This window comes from Equus quagga, chromosome 17, assembly GCF_021613505.1.
Source record: "Equus quagga isolate Etosha38 chromosome 17, UCLA_HA_Equagga_1.0, whole genome shotgun sequence".
In the NCBI taxonomy this organism is placed as follows: Eukaryota; Metazoa; Chordata; class Mammalia; order Perissodactyla; family Equidae; genus Equus; species Equus quagga.
The window spans coordinates 29,077,673-29,098,622 of record NC_060283.1 but is presented as its reverse complement, the minus strand read 5'-3'; the positions used below and the strand labels follow the sequence as shown (position 1 = coordinate 29,098,622).

Genomic DNA, 20,950 nt, shown 5'->3' with positions numbered 1-20,950 from the left:
CATGCTTGATGCATTGATGACCTCACAAATAATTCCTAGTGCACATGATAGGAATTCATGGGTTTGATATACGCAGTGTGGTCCTGACAGTGCCTTCTCATCTAACTCTCCCAGCTCCCTAGGTGGCCGGACACCATGGGACACCATTTCCAGCCTCACATCACAGCTCTCTCCTCCGCAGCCTTTCCCCTGCAGCCTTATGGTTTTCCAGAAGTTCCTCAAATATGCCAAGAGCCCTCCTTCCCAACACCTTTGCACATGCTCATCTGTCTGAAATGCTCTTCCCCACTTCCCACTCTCCACCTGGAACTCAACTCTTTCTCGACTCAGACATCACTTCCTCAGGGAGGCAAACCTTTGACCCCATCCCCTCCAGATTAACCCAGTTACCCCTGTGATACAGTTTTACAGCACCCTGCATTCTCCTTCCTAGTACTTCTCACGATTTCTAATGATGCATGTATTTCTGGGATGATATGACTAAGCGTAAGCACCAAGCCTATTTTGTACCCCTTTCGTGTTTCAGTCCTTGGCACTCAATAAATTTTTGTTGATGAATGAATGACAGGTAGGAAAATCAATAAGCTCACAATTCTTGATTGAATTCAAGAGGGAAGAGATTTTATCGACTAAAAGGAGGTAAATGTGAAAGGCCCATTAAGTTTTGAGTAGGCGATGAATTCTAACAGCATGAAAATTCTTCAATCCTAAAGAACTGTAAAGATTCATATTCAAATCCCATCCCAATAACTCCTGAGGACAATGGATATTATGCTGGAAAAAAGGGGGTGAGATCGCTATCAATTTCCTACTTGTGCACTGAGCCTGGTCCTTTTAGTAAGACCAGCCTGTTCTGTACTCTCTCCCCCGACACACACACCGGCAGATAGGGAAGTGTGTAAAAACTCACTGGAAGCCCTGGCACTCTGTCTCAGAAACTCATCCAGTGAGCTCCCACTTACACAATCCCCTTGCTCCTTGCTCTTGGTTCTTGGTTCTTCTCACCCATGGCCTCATTTGCTTCTGCCCACCCTTTCCTGTTATTTACCTCACTCCACAGATTGCGAAACTTATTTCCACATGCTCGGACCTCAACGCTAAAACCTCCCTTCCTCTCTCCACCCCTCATGAGGTTTCTCGTAACTGGGTTCTCGATCTCCAATGTCTTCCTCCTGAAGAAAACAACAAAACAACCGCCAACATAATAGCAGCCAATATTTGTAGAGTGTAGTGGGTCAGACACTGTTCTAGATACTTAGCTCATGTTAACATTATCTCACTGAATCCTCATGTCATTTCACTCCCATTTACAGATAAGGCAAGTCCAGGTAGAGATTGAGTGTCATACTCAAGGTCACAGCAGGTGGATAACAGAGCTAGAACCTGAGCTCAGGCTGGGTCTTCTCACCACTGCCTCTGTCTAGCACAGCCAGCCTGATGGGGCTTTCTAGAATTCCACTTCTATCCTTCCACTCTCTTGGAAGCATCAAAATGAGCTTGATATTTGCAAATGGGCAATAAGAAACCAAATTATTAATTTTAGCATTTGAGATCCACCACCAGTTGGCATCCCCTTGACCGGGCTTTCCTTGTCTGGCAACCTGACCTGTCATTGTACTAAAGGGTTCATGTTGGGAAATAACTGGCCCTTCTCCATGGCAGCCCCCTCCATGCTTAATCTTTTAAGCATAGGTACATAAAACTGAAGTAAGGTCTATATGATTTAGACAAGATTCTTACTTATATACACATATGTATGTATGTGTGTGTATATATATACACATACATATATACATATACATGTGTGTATATATATATATATTTTTAATGACTTCCAACCAAAGCCCAGCAGAAACACACTTGTAGTTGAACATGTTGAATTTATTGCTCTTTGAAGTGAAGGAAAATGTACATCAATGTCTCATCAAGAGAGTCTTAGAAAGAAATTATAGGGTTTGGGCTTATGTTAGGTGATTTGGAGGAGATTTCAAGGAAGTAGGGCTTTGTTCTGGATTGGGCGCTGCCAGGAAGCATCTCAAGCAGGAGAGAATTCTATAATCGTCCATCTCCATCTTGTCTAGAAGGAAGGAAGAACAGATCACGCCTAAAGCCGTAAGTGGGAAAGCAGCAGCAGGAGGGGGATATTTGGTACCTCTGTGCTTTGCGTAGTGACCTTGCATTTGTCTGTTCATAGGCAAGATACAAAGGGATCTTTGTATGGTTCTGGGTTAAACTGGGCGCAAGAGAAACTTAGAAGAGATTTGAAGAGGCGAATGAAGCGAGAGCTGTCTCCATGTTCTGACCGTCAGTAGAGCACGTCAGACACTGGAGCGGTTCACACACGTCACTGACCTACCAGCTCCCTTGGCGGGGTGAGATAGCACCCAGGCCCACAGCTCCTCTGGCACCTGCTGGAAATCCTCTTCCAGCTTCTCTGAGTGTCCTGGACCAGGTGTCTGTGCAGCTACATGCAAAGGGTGCCAGCTTCTCCTGCAGGTCACTCACACCATTGAGGTTGTGGACAGCAAGAGACAAACATGAGTTTCCTTTTGCCCTCATGTGTTGCAGTTTGTCCTTGCTCTGCCAACTTCACATCCAGCTTTCCTTCCCTACTGCCAGCCCAGTTGATTTCAGGTCCAATACCAGACACAAAGGCGACAGGCTTGTACAGACCTCTCCCCCAGTGCCCACAACTGTATATGGTCATTACAATCTCTGATTCTATATGACTCTTAGAAGTTCTGATTCTCTGAAAAAACTCGGACTGAAATACACTCCAGATTCCCAGCTGACAGGAGATCTCTCATTCTTGGAGTTCTATCCTACGATGCAAGGGCCATGTTATGAAGGGAGATGGATGACATTCCTGTAGCACCAGATATGGCCAAGGGACAGGCTCATGTCTGACTCTCTTGTCCTGACCTAGATTCTTACATTACTGTGATTGAGTTCTTGCAGCTCATGAGAGCAGTGCTGGGGTAAGAAGATTGGGGAGGGGGGGGTGGTACATGACCATTTGGCTATTAACCAAGCGCCCCAAGGTGCCATTACCAGGATTTGGGGCCAGACTCAGCTTCTGAGGGGATCAGAGTCTTGGCTGGGATGACATAAATGTGAACCAAATCTGAACGGCGAGGCAAGGATGAAAAATGACACTAAGCAGTAAAGAGAATGTCAAGAAAGCAGTGAACATCATGGCTCAGGTGAGGGGCCAGGCCAGAGCTAGAGAATGGAGAATGTGAGCGTGGGCCCCCGTGTGAGATGCGCCCACAGAGGCAGGTGCGGAGGCTGTGTGGACCCGTGCCCACCGGACAGCCCTGCCCCTCCAGGTCCCGCAGCCCCCAACTATATGCCGAGCACTATCATCACTGCTTCACACACTATCTCGCTGAACTGTCGCAGCTCCCACAAAAGACAGGCTTCATTATATCAACCTAGCAGCTGATGGAACTGAGGTAGAAAGGGCAGCTGACTCGCCCAAGATCACTTAGGAAAGAAGTTGAAAGACAGGATTTGAATTCAGATCTCTTTGATCAGACTTCTACTACACCTTTCAAGCTCCAAGCTTTCTAGGCTTAAAAAAAGAAAGAAAAACTTTTGAGCGACCTGATCATCGTTGTCAAATCCAGTGCTCCAGCCCCAGTGGGGGTCTCAGACGACAGCGACCTCACGTCAGCTTTAGCTCCCCGGTTCCTGACCCACTGAAACCGGGAGGGAATGCGCATGTTTTGTTTTAACCCAGTAAGCGTTGGGTGTAACTCAGAAGTTGATAACCACTACCTTGCTCTTAGATTAAACCATGGGGATGCGGGGGGTGGCCGAAAGGAGCAGGATGTGAGTCATAGAAAGCTCCAAGAAAGCCTGATGAAAAGAAAAAGTACCAGAAATTCTCTTCTGGCTCAGGGAATTGTGTAAAGACACAGAGATGGCGAGACAGGTTGGGAGACAAATGTGTCCTGACCTCCTGTCTTGGGGCTAAAGTCTTTGAGGTCAAAGTTCTCTGACAGCCTGAGGAAGAGTAAAGTTCCTGTTTCAGTCTATAGGGAACGAATGTCTCCCAGGGTGCCCTGTACCAACCCTGGGCTCTCAGCCCTCTTGAGATACAGAAAAGATGGAGAAGTTTCCACAAGACCCCGGGGGTGGATGGGAGGTCACTGAGAGTCTGGCTGGGTAGCTGCCAGAGAAGGACACCACTGTGGCAATGAGGCTGAGTGACCCAAACCAGGGTCAAAGAGAAGTCACCCCCACATCTCAGGAGCACCGTGCCAGCCAGAGCTGAGGAGGGGCCACATCGGCGGGGAGGACCCAGGGAAGCAGAGAGAACACAGCACAAGTTACAGTAGTCACAGACCCCAGCACCCAATGTCAATGTCAGCAGAACGCCCACCACACACACCCAAGAACCAGCAGGAACTCAGAGTCCTACTGGGCCCCAGTGGTTGAAGTTGCACAAGCTTCCACGGTACCATCTTGGAGAGGAGGAAACTGGAGAAAGGATAAAGGAGTGAGTCCCCCCAAAAAGAGACAGTTACTGAAAAGATGGCTCCAAGGATTGGATTGGATTCAATTCATCATTTCCTCCACTATCCAGTGGGAGCTGGGGGTGGGGCTTGAAAGGCAAATCACATAAATTATAGAAAACACTGAACCTACAGTTTCTTGCCATATTTCAATCTAGTATAAGTAAATAAGTGATTCCAATTCATATGCTATGAAAATATGTCAAAAGATTGATGGAGATTCAAAGCAGGGTTTTGTGTTAGATCTAAAACAAGAGAACCAGAGGGGACCCCAGAAATCATCTAACCCCTGGTATTGTCCTCTGTGCCTTATCTGATGGCACCATGTCCCTCATCCTCCAGCCTATGACCCAGCAAACTCCAAGCACTGGAAAGACAGCATGGCTTTGCCATATGCATTACTTGGGAACCGTAACTTTAGGATCTATTTTAAGGGGCTGTCACCAAGTCATTGGCCCTGACACACGTAGCTCAGAGAAGCAGCGTGCAGGAATCAGAGCCGTAGCACCTTTGTTCTGTAGGAGAGAAGCCAATCCTCGATTTATTAAAATGTGTACAGGGAATTGGGAAGGAAAAGGACCACGTGGTGTGACAATGTACACAAAAGCCGATGCCACACCCAAGCTCCACTGCCCTGGGCTGGCCTGCAGGCAGCTCCTTGGAACTGGGTCTGGCTGGAGCCTTGGAAGAGAGCTCACGAGGCCCAGATGTCCTGGTCCACCCTCTCTCGATCAGAGCTGACCATGACATTCCCGTCACTGAAGGGGTGGGGGAGGCCACCAGGTTGGTTGAATGGGAACATTTTCCTTGCTATTCATTATTGTCTTTTTTGAAGAAAGTCAGTTCTTGCTAACAGCTCTGGTGTCTTCCAAATGGTCCGAGCAGTCAGGGGGGCAGTGGCCCACCAAGGAGTGAGCTCCATTCGTCCTCCACTGAGCTTAGTCCCTGAAATCACAACCTTGGCCCAGCCAAGTTCATGGACAGGATCACCCTTCAGGTCCACCGTGCCTCGTGCCACACAGGTGCGGCTGGGTACTTCTCAGTGGGCCTGAGGCTCATTTCATGTTTCTCTCGATCCAGTCTTTAAAAGGCAGCACTTTGGTGAAGGCCGTGTAGAGGCTGTGACTGCATGTTTTGTCATAGCTCCAGCTAACCAGCCCCACCAGATGCCAGCGTGGCTCAGGAGACGCCCGTCCCGGGAAGGACACAGCTGAGATGCCCCCCGTCTCTGCCGTGCAGATGTTGGAAGGAGCGGTGGGGTCCCGGCTGGCACAGAACATGTTGTCTGTGACACTCACCGGGATGCCACGCTCTTCATGCTGCTCCTCACACAGCAGCGAGTCCACCACCCTGACCACCCCCGAGCGCAGCGTGTCGTTCTTGAAGCCAGGGCTCCTCACATCTGCCAGGACGTTCCAGCCGGCCACAGTGATGCGGGACTCCTGGAAGGAGGTGCTGAGGTCCCGAGGGGCCGCGAGGCAGATGGGCTGGACGCGAGTGCTGATGCGAGCCTTGTCCAGGAGCTTCAGGACGGCGATGTCAGCGTCCAGCAGGATAGGGTCGTAGTTGGGATGGAGAATGATTGCAGAAATCTAGAAATGCAAGGAAGAGACAGCGATGGTGAGAGCCAACTCCTTGGTGAACAAGAACAGGCAAGCCCCAGGGCTAAATCATCGGGAAAAATGTCAAGGAGACAGTTGCAATCATTTGAAGATACTTTACTTAAGAGATCATACAAAGCAATTGCTCTCTTTCCAGGGTTGCAAACTAAAATGTCTATTGAGCCTGGCAGGCAGTGTTAAATATGTGGAGCGGACAGATAAGGCTGCAGAGAATGAGCGTGCACATCCCATCTAAAGTGAGCAGCAGCCACTTTGCTCCAGCTGACCACTGCCACGCAGAAACGGGGCCAGCATTCCAACTTTGTCAGAGAACACACTCCAGATCTTTATCGGAAACCTCCTGATTTTTAAATGTTGGTAAGTAACTGATTAAAAAATAAATGTTGGCACCATCAAAACACAAACCTCTACAGGCTACCGGTTTGCGACCTCTGGTTCACTGTAAACATTTCATTTACCTTCAAGCCAGGAAGATAGAACTACACCCAGAATGTTCCACAAGACTCTTCCACAAACTCTTCCCTGATTGTCCCTATCCTTGCTGACCATTCTCTTTGATGGAGGCCTCGAGGAGCTTACGTCCATGATACATGGTGACATCTTTATGTACAGTTTCTATTATTGCAACTACATTTGGACACATCTCCTCAGGGTTTCCCTTGTGTCAAATTAATCGCAATATACTGGTCTGTCTCTTCCACTAGGCTTGGACTCTGCAGGGGAAAAACCATGCCTTACTCAGTTCTGTATATATTCCCAGTGAATGGCATACTGTGGGAGTATGCCATTCAACAACAGATGGATGAGTGGATGAGTGGATGGGTGGGTGGATGGATGGATGGATGGATGGGTGGGTGCATGGACGGTTGGATGGATGGATCAAATCGATGGATCATAGAATGGACAGATGGATGGAAGGATAGATGGATGGGTGGATGGAAGAGAGGGAGGGAGACAGACAGGGAAACAGAGAAGAATATTATAAACTGATTAGGAGTACCTTGGAAAAAACCTCTCTATGTCCTCAAAGCCCAAATAGTACAATGCCCTAAACATAACAGGTAATGAACTTTTGATGACCGAAATGATGATATTTGTTACTATCTTTTAAAAAAATATTAAAGGGGAAAAAAGACTCCATAGTCTTTGGGGTATCTGTCAATATGAAATACTGGGCGCCTGCTACATGCCAGGCTCTGAGCTGTGTCCTAAAGTGCCAACGTCACAGGACTGACACAGCCACCGCCCCCCTGGTGCTGGGAGTCTGCTGAGCCAGGCACCCACTTTCCAGGTTGCAGCCTCTCTCACCCGCAAGCTCTGGATGGTCTTCTCATCTCGGTCATCATCCCGGTAGAATTTCCCCAGGACGACTTTGAGGTCTGCTGTCTTGATCACGGTGACCTTCCCCAGATCAGTTACACAGTGGGCAGCCACCACCACAGTGCGTTCGTTCACCAGGGCACCGCTGCAGACCAGGAACCATGCATCCTTCTGCAGGCTGCCACCGTGTACCCCGCTGGCCCTCCTGTAGATGGCCGCCTGCCACGGCCAGTGCAGCCCCTGGGTCTTTGGAGCAGTGATGTTCTCAGTTTTCCCGCAGACTACGAAGAAAGCACCAGGTCAGTAAGATCAACTCAGACCTTCCCATCCAAAGGAGAAGATGTGTGACTCAAGCAAGAAAGCACAAATCTGGAAGGGTGGGCCCCATGGGTGATGACCAGTAAGCATCTAGCCTGTTTTTCTTTTCTTTTAAAGATTAATCAACCACTGTGACATGGTTGACTATAAAGTCTAGGGCTAAGATTGGAGGCTTCCAATCCCAGGCACTTCCTATCAATAGGACTTTGGGCAAGCTACCTCATCTCTTAGAATCTCAGTCTTCTTGCCTGCAAAATGGGTACAGCAATCACAATTATCTCATAGGGTTCTTGAGGAGACTGGATGAGAAGATATATTTAACAGGTAGACTTAGACGGTCACGACTATTATTATAAACATGACCACAGAGAATCAAGCCATAACTGATATCATTTGACAAAAAGGATGGGCAACATATCTCAGTATGTGCAAGACCCTATTCCGGATACTTCCACATATGATCTCAGTAATCATCATCATAATCTTATGGGTAATCAATACCTCATACCTACTTAATAACAATTACCTATTTAATCCCACTGGATGGTGAGCATGAAAACTGGGCCTTGGGCAGGGTAAGCAAGATCACATAAGCAGAAGCCCTCTGAACCTTTACCTCCTTGCCCACTTTGTGTTTAATGACTGCTCTCTCTCTTTTCTCCAAGTAAATATGATAGGATTATCCACAAAAAGGATGCCCCCTTCCCAAAAAATTCATCTAAGATTTAATGAGTTAATTTCTCCTGGGTACTAAGTTTAAGCCAAAGGAAGGAAGATCTAACTGGGGAATTTCAGACATCACCAAGCGAGGGAAAGTACTGGAAGACCATTCGTTTGGACAAGGAGCGTTTCCCAAAGTCTTCAACAAGGTTAATGGCTTTTCATAAGCAGCCAGGGAAGATGTAAGGCGCTCCAGCCCTAGGACAAGCCTTTACTCACTAGGGATGCAGGACGGGGCACGCCCACTCCACTTCCCGGTCCTCAGACACGTCCTCCGGCTGCTGCCCAGGCGGCGGTAGAAGGGCGAGATGCACTCGTACTGGAGCTGGGTGTGCAGATGTTGGTACCCAGCGGGCAGGTCTCCAAAGGGAAGGGCTGGCTTCTTCGTGGGGGCAGCCTGCAGTTTCTGCTTGCTGAAGGCTGACGAATACAGCTGGTGTAACGGTGTCTCCCTGCACCAGGGCACACGGGGCCAGAGAGGGAGAGGGAGAGAAAAAAGTCACTGTGGCCCCTTCAGCATCCACGCCAGTCCCCAGGGAGACATTGGTTACAGAACAAAAACATAGCTCTCTCATTCTGTTTCTCTCTCTCCCTTTCTCCAGCCCCCATTCCCTCCCCCTCTCTCTCTCTCTGTGTGTCACACACATACACACCTCCCCCCTACCACTGAGCAAATCCTCTGCACACTTCAACCTTCATTGTGTTCCTCCATTTCCATTTCTGGCATGCCTCCAACTGCCTGGGATTTTAGCCAAAGAGGATAATATCTGGCATAATAGCTGCTATCCAAAGATTCTACATGCACACACACAAAATTAATTGTGAAATTAAACAGGAAAGGAAGCTAATTTGAATGAGAGAAATCCAGGTGTATTTTTTTCTCCAACCATTATCATAATGGGGCAATATTAGGAATTGACTCGAACTAAACTGTGTTGATACAGCAGCTTGATTCAGCAGTTAGCGGATGTAATTAGTACACCTCAGAGAACAGAGCCTTCTTTCAGGCACATTGATCGGGAGAAATGTGGAGCACTGTGTGCAAACGGGAAAGGCCTCTTAACTGAGCCCTGAAGCTGAAACCCCAGAGACCCTCCAGGATTCTTGGAGGAGATGTGCGCACACTGGACTGCTGGTGCTCATTTTCCATCCGTGCATAACGACCGCTAACTGAAAAGTTAGGATTCCTTTAGGAATGAACGTTTTCATCCCTGTTTATTGTGGAGAAAGGAAGCCCAGAGAGGGAAGAGGGAGTGCACAGGGCACACAGGAAGCCAGGATGGTATCCAAGCAGGGCTTAGCAGTCACAACTCCCCGCTGGGGTCTCCACCATGCCAATTTAACATCATCTTAAAAAATCTATTTCATGTGTCTGCACAGAGCCTTGCTCAGAGCAAACATTCCATCCACGCTGATTTCACTCAACAAATCATTAGCTCGTGTTTAGAACCAGGTCTGCAGTTCCGGGAGCTTCTGAACTTGTAAACAAGCTCATCTTTTGTGTGTTGAAGGCCGACACTGCCTTTGGGCATTCCTGGGTGAGCCTGGCTGCTGGAGATAGACACAGCTCTATTCCAGCAGCCTGTCTTCCAGAAAGATCCTTAAAACCAAGTTTTAGGCTTGCTTTCTCATCTACATGAGACACCTGGCACCTAAGCTCCCCTGACACTTGCTTTAAAAATGCCCAGCCTGGTGATCTTTTTTAGCAGCTCAGGGCCTCGCCTCCCAGACGTCTCCTTGGGAAGCACAGGCCTGCCCTGCTCAGTGAAGAGTCCAGCCCAAGTAAAGCATGGAGACCAGAAAAGGGGCAGAAGGTAGATCCCACTGCCCCTGCCCCCGGGACACGCCCTGCCTGGAGAGGGAAAGAGAGAAATGGGATAGCCAGAGGCAGGTGAGAGATTGCCGAATAGCTGGATTTGAAAACGTTTCAGGTTACTTGGTTCAGGTCAATTCTAGTCACTAAGACGCATTGTTACTATCTCTCAAAACAATAGCTACTGACGGGTGTTTATGCGTGCAAGGTGTTCTGCTAAGGTCTTTACGTAAGGCTTAGCTAAAGCTCAGTGCATAAGGGGGCAGACCTTGAAAATTTCAGACCCTGAAGACCCTGGATTTGCATCCTGGCTTTGCCACTTCTTCTAGCAATGTGACCTTGGGCAAGTTACTTGACTTCTCTGAGCCTCAGTTTAGCCATCTGTAATAAAAACAGTAATAAAACCTATAAATGGTTATAATAATAATTGACGATCTCATGGTTAAGATTCAGTGCTCTCACCACAGCCGCCTGGGTTCGTTTCCCGGTCAGGGACCCACACCACAGGTCTGTCAGGTGTCATACTGTGGTGGCTGCGTGTTGCTGTGATGCTGAAAGCTGTGACACTGGGATTTCACATACCAGCAGGGTCCCCCATGGTGGACAGGTTTCAGAAGAGCTTCCAAATCAACAGACTAGGAAGGAGCACCTGCCCACTCACTTCCGAAAAAACTGGCCATGAAAACCCTGTGAAGAGCCGCGGAGCCTTGTCTGATAGAGCGCTGAAGGTGAGAGCAGGGCGCAGAAAGTCTGAGCAGGGTTCTGCTCTGCTGCACACAGGGTGGCTAAGAGTCAGAATCCACTCGACGGCACTCACAACAAAACACTAATAATACCCACCTCAGACATTGTAGTGGGGATTAAATGAGCTAATACATGGAAAGCAGTCAGAAGTGCAACTGGCACACAGCACACGATAAACGCTAGCTGTTAGCGCCGCACTGAATCCTCCTCACACTGATCCCGAGAGACAGAGGCCATTATGATCATCCTTATTTCTCAAAAGAGGAAACCAAAACCTCAGCACTTCAGGAACTTGCCCCAGAACACCCAGCACTAAAGAGGCAACACCAGGTCTTGAGGTCTTGTTTGGCAACGCAGCCCACCTGCTCACTGCGTTTTTTCAGGCGCCGCTCTGTGGCAGACCCCGCTCTAGGCACTAGAACTCCAGCTAGGACAGAACAGAAGTGCTCTTGCACTTGTAACTTTCAGGTTTCATGGGGTCTTTTTGGTGTGCAGGGAGGAGATAGAAATCGAACAAATAAACAAGAAAAACATACGTAAGGCCACAGGTGGAAAGGGATGCTAAGGTGAAACCTGGAGATCCCTGCAAAGGCCAAAGAGAACTGGGGACAGAAGTCAGCTGAGTGGTCAGGGGAGGGGGAGGAGGAGTGGTATTTTCAAAAGGACAGTCAGGGAAGGTCTCTCTGCCAGGTAAAAACTGAGCAGAGAACTGAAGGAAGCGAAGTATTGAGCCTTATTGAAATCCAGGGGAAGCAGGTTCCTTACAGTGAAGCAGAATCGTGCTTGAAGGGAGAGAGGAAAAGCCAGGTGGTCCGTGTAGGTGGAGTGGAGAGTGAGGAAGAGAACGGTAGGAGATGAGATGAGAACACTATTCCTACAAAATAGGAGGAGGAAAAGGAGAAATGGGCCTCTTCTCTCCCCACCAGGTGGTCCCCATCTATGTGTTTCTAGGAGAAAGGCTGGGTGTCCCGGAGGGCTCACATCCTTCACCAGCACTGGTCATTTATCTCTAGTTCCTGGGCCCCACCAGCCTGCCTCCTCTTGTTGGGTGCTACCACGAACACCTTCCTGAGCCATCGCTGGCTGCTTTGGGTAGGAATGCCACCTCCCTAGAGCCTGCCATAATAAATAGGTAGTGATTTCAGGAAGATTCAAGTATTAAAATCCAGTTCCTCAGACATCATCATAAAGTCTTGCTTTCTGCCAAACACCTACTTTCCCACGATCCAGTGACATCTGCACTTCTTCCAAGAGTTGCTACCTCTTGGCTACAGGCAGCTGGCTAATAAGGCTCCACCTCACTAGCCCTGTTCTTTCCTGGCCAGCAGCACAGTGTCCTGAAGAAACCCCAGGCTGCCTTTGGCCAAACACAAGGAGAGAAAGGGGGTAGGAGGGGAGCGTTTGCCTTTAAAGCAGAGTTCAGGCGTTTCAGCCTCACCTGGACTGCACCTGCATCGGAAGAACTCGCCGTCTCACCAGGTCCGAGACCTTTGGTTCTCGACAGGCTAGAAGAAAAGAGACGATGCTGCATAATCTTATTCCGTCTTCGCATCCTTCCGTTCAGATTCATACCTGACCACCCTTTCTGGATACCAGGTGTACATTCGCCAGGCTCTCTCAGGTGAGAAATGTCAGCCGAGCTTGGACAGCTCCCTCAGCAAAAAAGCATGCTGCCTCTCGCCTAAATTGACAGCACCCGCTGAAGAGCCCAAGGAGAACAAACACCTCTGAAAAGCCGCTCCACCTGGGTGATTTGGAACAACGGCAGTTAATAGACTGGGATTATCTATTCACATAAATATGAGTGAACTTGATCAAAATGAGTCAAAGTGAAGGTTCTAAAATATAGCCCAACATAGGGAGTTACGAGGTTCTCATCTGAAACCAGACAGCAGTGTCAACCGTCCTAGGTCTTGGATTGCACCATGTCCTCTCTGCAACAAAGGCCCCGAACGATCACTTGATGGCAACTCAAAGCCCAGTTTGATCTTGCTCAAGTCCTTCTTTCTTCACAAGTGAAAAGGAACCCTCCCCATCGCACTTTCCCAATCAAGCAGCCAACATTCATCTAATTAGCAACCTAGGGAACATTGGTTGTATTAATTTGTAAGAGAAGAGTTGACAAAAATCTCCAAGGACATAGGCAACACCGTTTCCATACTTAATGAAGCCAAGAATCAGAGTCTGTGCTGGTGGGGATGAAGGTCGCTTCTGGCTAAAGTCTAAAGTGATTCATTCCTTTCATAAACCATTCTCTTTCATTCCTTTTCCCATGATTTGGGTTGTTGACAAACACCCAGGAGGGAAAGTGGAGGATTGAGGCAATTATCTAGATAATCTAGGCCAAGGATATGCTTTTCTTCCCAGGAAACAGCCAGATAATTGTGACCTCAAACAGAGAGACTGTTGACCTGGAGCAACTAGTGAGAAACTACACAGCCCCGCCGCCAAGGCGGAAGGTCCAAACTTCTCTCTACAACACGCCTTTTTCTCCTGGTCTCAAACCATCTTTCTAAAGTTACCTCCCAGTTCCCCAGATTGCCTCACTTCGAGTTTACGTGATTCTCTGACTTCTGACTATACCTCTTTTCTTCTCCTTTGTCTTCCGACTGGAATATCATCCCAACTCCTCTTCGTCTCTACAAATCCTTCCCGGCCTCTCCTACTGGCTCCAACCCTACTTGCTTCATGCAATTGCCCCTATTACGGGCGATACTGATCACTCCTTTCTTGAACGTACACTACTCGTCTGTTCCTGTAACTCTGCCTTGAATGTTCAATGGCTTACTGTCTTTGAAAGATGTTTATAAACATCTTAACAACACAAACCTCCCCCTACATAGGCTGGCTGGGATGATGTGTCTGTTTTGTTCTTTTATTTCCTGCCCTAACTTAACATTGCATATAGAGTAGCTAAATGAAGCTATATAAATGCGTATTAATTGCGTCAATTCTGTCCTTGGGTTTACACATATAAAACTCAGCCCTGCCATTTTTCCTAAGCTGCTCTGATAACGACATCACTCCTCTTAACCACGTCAAGATGTTGTGATCAGGATAAGCAGGTCCAAAAAAGAAGCAAACGTTCTTATGGATGGTTTCCAACCCAAGAGTAATATATGATTCCAATGAGAACTTAAGAGAGAGAGAGAGATTTTTCCAGGGGCCCAAAAACATGTATGAGAGCTCCCAAAAAAGTCCAACAACTCCATCCATTTCTACAGATTTCAGGAATATTTGCAAGTTACCTTTTATGCAAATGGGCTGTTTCCCTGACCACTCTCCATTCTGCTGGCAAGTTCTCTTCTCATTGCCACTGAGAACATATGAGTTGTTACAAAAGAAGGACACAACAGTGCCAATTTTTGCATAGCGCTCATTGATCAGCCCAGGGCCTCCTGTTATTTTCCTGTACCCGTTGACTGGGCCCCCAGGGTCTGTGCAGTTCCCTTCTTGAAGTACTAAAAGAGAAAAGAAAAGAAAAGGAGAACCAGTAAAAGTCTGAAGCATTCCAATTTAGAATAGAATCTTTTCATGTTTCATTGAATTAAAAATGCAGCCTGATAACAATGATACTCAGAGGAATTACCGAGAGAAAACTCCTAACAGAAAATGCATGTATTAGACATGTCTTCCCCTTGTTTTAACGATTTATTCTTAAATTGAGAAGTATTCATTCTATATATAATTCTATATATAAACTTGACATCACAACTGGCTCTCCTGTGATCATGTTCGTTTCTTTCTCAGCCAGTGGGAGCTGGACAGGCCTGGACAAGATAAACATTTCACCTAGGTTTTATCATCAGTACACAAGGGTTATTTCTTTTCAGTGTTGTATTATCTCCTTCGTTCCCTAAAGCTTGGGCAATTAAACTAGACAATTTGCCATTTGTGTTGTACCCAGAAAGTGGACCTGACTAGAAGCAAGAGTGCATGTATGAAATGAATTAGATTTTATATTTCATCTTCAGGACGATCAGCGTGTTGAAAGTTACAGCTAAAAAATACTAGAAGACAATATAATTCAGAGATACAACCAATTTCCCTTGATCTCCAATCCTAACTTTCCATCTAAACACCTACCAATGTTCATCATAAGGGTATTTCTATTCTCCGACTCACGTTGGAGAATTACCTAAAGCAGAAACAGCACCGCTAGCTGTTCTGAGCACTCAGCAGGATATTAGATATACCCTGGAAATATTCGGTCAAGTAGATAACATATTTTTCTCAAATGGATTATGGCACAATACTCAATATTACTTGCCTAAGGACACAGAGTAAGTCCCCTGAAGAATTCAACCTTTAATTCCTGAGTTTGGATACCGATCACTCTATCAGTCTTCCTAGTCTCTTTTTAACCATTTCTTCTAAGACACAGCCTCATCCCTATAAAACAGTCCCCAGGAAACGCAATTTTGCATTTGACACGCTGTGCTTCCCATAACTGTCCTGATTACCTTTTAAGCACTTTACTTGCTCACCTCCAGGCAAGAAAAGAACCTCCAGTCAGATTACACCTCTAAAATATTTGAGAACTAAAAATCAATAATTTTCCTATGTGCAATTTGGCAAGGATGCTAATATTAGCCTAGTTACTGGTTTGTCTAGTCTAAGATTGCCCACAGACCAGGTGGCAGATGATCTCAATGATACTGTGTGCTTCTGGGCTTTGTGATATGAGCAATGTCCCTGGTGAGTGATTCCAAAACCTCATTTTAAGTGCCAAAAAGGGACCTCACTGAGTGAGCCATTTAAAAATACTGAGATGACAGAGGGAAGACAATGCACTTTTTGAAGCTTCTGGTGGATTCAGAAAGCCCCAGCGCTCGTATTTCCAGGAATGCCTCTAGGATGTGAGGGGGAAAGGCAGAGAGGCATTCCATGTGGCCTCAGTGAGGGGGCTACCCTCTTACAGTACAGACTCATTCGATTTTGAACATGCAGAAGCAAACGACAGGGGGCCACAGACTGCAATCATCTCAAAAGCGTGGTGTGTTGTACCTGCCAAGTTTTAGAAAATGAAATCAGTTGCCAACGTAAAAATCAGAAGTGTACTCATAAAAATCTGTATTACTGGCATCTGACAAAATTCAGATCTGGAAACCCTGGGCCGGTATTCCCACAGGACAACAATCAACTGTGTTGAGAAGTGGCTCTCTGCTTAGATGGGGGCCACGTTCTTCACCTGGCCACAGCCCCCACCACCTGCCTGGCCCCAGAAGGGAATTGAGTCTGTGGCCTGTTAGCCTATGGAAGCGCTAAGACTTGTTTAAGGCTGGTGTAGCTCCTCATTCATTTTGAGTTTTGCCTGCTAGATCGCACGGCCGAGAAAGATGAGCTGTTGCTTAAGACCGATCCTGGAATACTGAAAGAAGACCAACTCTACTCTATCCACATCAGCCTCAGCAGAGGAGAAGAAATCATTTCTCCCGTAAGCCTGAGACAAAGTTGGGATTTTCTCCCCTGGGCTCCACCCCATGACTTCCTTTGTGCAGGATCTCACGCGTCCTATTTCCATTACATTTAATGTGGGTTTAACTAGCAGAGTCTTTGGAGAGTTCTTGAGCCCTTGGAGGTTACAAACCTCCAGGACAACTCAGGTTCTGTGTCTCTCTCACTGAGGAGACTTTCAAAGAAGACTTAAGAGAAACTGACTCAGAAAATACAAACAAGTCAGCCCCAGGCTGAGGAATTCTGCCATAGTTCTGTAATTCTTAGGTGCGGACTCTTTTATGTGATATGTCTGAAATCATGTCACATGTACTTTTCACGTAGTATTTCTTTACTCCCAACCCCCGGAAAAGCTATAATTAAATCAATGGTGCACCTTCAATTTGAGGAGATCTTAGAATGGAGAACTGCTATTTGGTTTTAAGTTACTGCTCATGAAATGTCACCAGGATAGAGCTGACAGATGCTTCCACATTAGGGTCCAAAGGAAGGCAAGACTATTTGGCTAAAATACAAGAGAAATACAGACAGTAGAAGCAGATTTATAAAGGATTCAGATAATGTCGTTGTCTGACACTACTTAAAAATAACTATCCTGAATGTGTTCAAGGAAATAAAAGACAAAATTGAGAACTTCAGTAGAAAACTGGAAATCTTAAAAAATAACCAAAGGAGAAATCTAAACCTGAAAAGTTACAATGACAGAAATTTAAAACTCAGCAGATGAGTTTAACAGCAAATCAGACACAGTTGAAGAGTATTAATAAACTGAAAGATAACTTAGAAAAAATTCAGAATGAAGCCCAAGACACAAAAAGGTGAAAAGGGTACAGGAAAATATAAAGGATTTTGGGGATACATGTAATTGACATCCCAGAAGGAGAAGAGAGAGAGGATGGAGCAAAAACAAAATGTAGAGAGATAATAGCTGAAAAATTTCCAAAACTGATGAAAGACATCAGATTATGATTGCATAATCATAGAGTAATCCAACTTTCCACGAACTCAGATTTAAATGAGTTTAGTCCCTAGACTCTGATAGAGAAATAATAGCCTCCAGGATCACATAGATATATGTTCAAATAATCATTTAGTTCCCCAGTGTCCAGAATAAGCACACAGCAGGTGTTCAACCAATACTTGCTGGCAGGTGGAAAGGATAAAAGGTGAAATTTATTCATTCTACTACTTAATGAACTAAGGCCGGGGAAAATCACTTAATCTCTCCAAGCTTTGATTTTCTCATCTGTAAAATGGGATAACAACACTTTTCTGGCTGAGCTGGTTTGAGGAGTAATTTAAATAACATAAATCTCTTTTTTCCTTGTTTGCCTTTATTTACAAAGCACCCGACTGTCTTTAAAAACCAATTCTCCAAATTCATACGCCTAAAGAACAACCCACAGAGAAATGTAAAGGCCATTACCAGGCCTATTTGAGTATAAAGCAACATTCCACTCTATTTGCTGGCCTCTTGGTAATGTCTACACTCGATGGGCTTCCAGACCTGAATCCAGGGTGTTGATTCAGAATTCTGGGTACCAACCATCTTCTTTGTACATTCATCTTTTAATCCTGCACAATGAAGCCTTAAAATTGTATTCCTACATCAAACATCCACTGGGCATTGTTCTCTCTTCCTTTTCATTTCTTTCCTGTGCTTTCCGAAGCTGTACACTCTCCTAGGATGCTTTTGAAGCGAATCCTAAGACACCCCCCACCTGTGACTTCTCTCCCGGTTTAGACATCTACCTGTTGGGCTCATAGACCATCTGCATCTCATCAGAGCATCTTCCCAGGGTTAGATTTCAAAACTGCCTCTTTTCGTTCCCCTAGGCGTTCTCTTTTTAGAAAGCTTTGTGTCTCCATATTGAACAGACTGGTGATTCTCTTCTGTTTGATTTTCTGAGGACTTTGGGTTTCGTTTCTCCTCAGTGGGATGGATGTTTCCACACAAAGCCAAACGAGAACTTAACACATCTGCATGTCTGGCCTGCAGGAGCATCAAGCTCCTGCTTTGCTAAGTAAAATATTCCATGATTAATAACAAATAGCACAGTGCCCTGCTGCTCTGGGGACTCAGCCTGGGGACACAAACACATGGAGTTCAGCGTGCTCTTTCATGCTATCTCGTGGACAAAAACAACAGCGGGTGCACTGCTCGGGGAAATTGTTTCAGATAAACATTTAACGAAATGCCTTCTCTCCCCCTGTCTTCCTTTTGCTCGGGGCAACAGTGTGAAGTGGTTGTGACAACACTTTACAGAAGGCGCCGCAATGGCTTTGTGAAGGCTCTGGTAGGGAACGCTATTGGTGCCCCACTCAGGGCCCCTCACATCCTTTTCCCAGCTCAACCTCCATATGTGTGATTTGCTGCTGAGAACTGGCACCTGCCACCTTCCGAGGGCTGCCCTTGGGCATGGGCACCATCTTGCCCATATGAAGAGCTGAAAAATGCCTAGTTTTTCCCTCCAATCCACCCCAGGCAGGGTTGCCTGCAGCCAATGACTGATGGGTGTGGAAGTACAAAAGCCCAACTCCTGTTCCTCAAGGTGTCACTCACACTCCCCAGCACCCCATGGCATCGGGCTGAGCCTGGGGGTTCAGCTGAAATCTCTCTTGCTTGGCTTCTTCCTCTTTCCTCTCTTGCTTCCCCAGCTCCCTTACTGGTTGATCCTGGGAGCACTTCTTTGAATAAATCAATTGGACCCAAATGCTTGGCTTGGGGAGAAACTAACCTAAGACAGCTGTACTGTTTCCTCAGCCCTGGGCATCAGGACCCTCATGCCTCCCTCGGGGCGCACTCCTGGGAGAGGACAAGACCCCGGAGAGGTGACTGTCTCAGCCCTGGTCATCGAGCCCTGTGCGCCTTCCAGCACTCTTGGGAGATCTTGGGGAGGATGATTGGCGGGCCAACTAGACGGGCTGGGTCTCATCAGAGTGCCCGCAGCCTCCTCGGACACTCTCAGGCTCAGGCCAGCCCACGCCAGCAGAGCTGTTTCACCTAAAGGAGTCACATGTTCTGAGACAATGGGCTTCCCCGAGCTCAGCAGTGTGGACCCAGACCCACCGCCCGAGGATTCTCCCTGATGATTAGGAGCTGTCTGTGTAAAGCCAGGGGCTTTGCACAACCCTGGTGCACAGAGGAGGCCCCAATGACTGAGACTCAGCTTCTCATGAGCCTGACTTATGGGAGTAGAGTTGGATTTAAGTTGACTCAAAGCAAATAAAGTTCTATCTTTTTCTCCCCTGATTGGCACACTAAGATCATACTTGCTGTAAGGGAGCTGAGATGACCAGGTCCAGAAAGTCTACAAGAAATGGACATGATGATGGAGATATGAGGGAGTATGTCAGGATAATGTGGAGGCATTTTTAGGAAAAGCGGCTCTTCAGTGCACACAAGCAATACCACGTTTTCTGTGCCCTCTGGTCAGATCAATTATATTGAATACGACAAAGCAAGTCCATATTCTTCATCCTTATTTAGGGAGTGGACCCACTTCCCCATTGCCCAGATATTCACAAAACTCGGGGGGGCCAGATTCCAGCTGTGGCAAGAAAACAGACCTCGTATTCCGTGACAGCACTGCCTACCAGTATACCCTTGTTCACCAAAAACATCCTTTTATGAATGAATCTAGAATTTCAACATGATACACCAACCACTCACAAATATTTGCCTTTTCCTTTTGCTCTGGTCTTGACCCTATAAGTTCAAATTTGGAGACGAGATCTATGAAAAGTCCCCGGGAATCAACGCATCCATCTCTGCTTTGCCTTTTAGAAGCCAGTGTCCCTCTCTGTAGGGAAAGGCTGGTGCGTGCCGATTGATTCTCTTGTACCATACATTTAATGAGTGCCTCCTCTGTGCCCAGCAGAATAAGGTACCGGTAGGTCTTTTTCTGTATCTTTAGCACAGAAATCTTGTATTTAAAGCCAGAAATAGAATTGATGTCAGTTAAGGCTTATTGTATTAAAGTGCTTGAGACATCTCAAGGCTCTGCTCAGCCTCATAGAAGCATCAAAAAAAAAAAAAAAAGGCTTGGGGACTTCCTTCCAATTTCTTAACTTTCCTTCTGAAGTTTCTTAACTTTGCTTCTCTTTCTTCTCTTCCTTTCTTAATTTTGCTTCTAAAATTACATCAGAACACAGGACCCTAACCAAGGCATAAAGGTAATCATGAATTTGAATGGAGTATGGGGTCTCAGCAAATACTAGCTGACCCCAGCAGTTGACTGTGGTGTGAGTTGTGACAAAGATTTCATCAGGTACAAATGATGGAATGTGCTTGATACACTTAGTCTGCTATGTTGGCTGAAAGAAAACCTTTTCATCCTTAGGTGGGACCAACCTGGGTGAAATGGAACCAGGTTCTAATTTAGATGCTTCTGCTAAGAAAAACTACTGGGCATTTGTTGGAATTTGAGCCTCTG

General features: G+C 46.5%; 1 protein-coding gene across 2 annotated transcripts in view; it reads right to left on the bottom strand.

The window, feature by feature from the left end:
- Positions 1-4,945: 4,945 nt before the first annotated feature.
- The window catches only part of PAMR1 (peptidase domain containing associated with muscle regeneration 1), a 77,550-nt gene continuing 61,545 nt past the window's right edge, over positions 4,946-20,950 (bottom strand). For both annotated transcript variants that reach the window (XM_046643003.1, XM_046643002.1), the window contains exons 7-11: positions 14,306-14,518; positions 12,496-12,562; positions 8,720-8,952; positions 7,451-7,743; positions 4,946-6,112 (exon numbers count right to left, since the gene is read on the bottom strand). In XM_046643003.1, the coding sequence (XP_046498959.1) occupies positions 5,576-6,112; positions 7,451-7,743; positions 8,720-8,952; positions 12,496-12,562; positions 14,306-14,518 (1,343 nt within the window). In that variant the 3' untranslated portion in view covers positions 4,946-5,575. The remainder of the gene's footprint in view (positions 6,113-7,450; positions 7,744-8,719; positions 8,953-12,495; positions 12,563-14,305; positions 14,519-20,950) is intronic.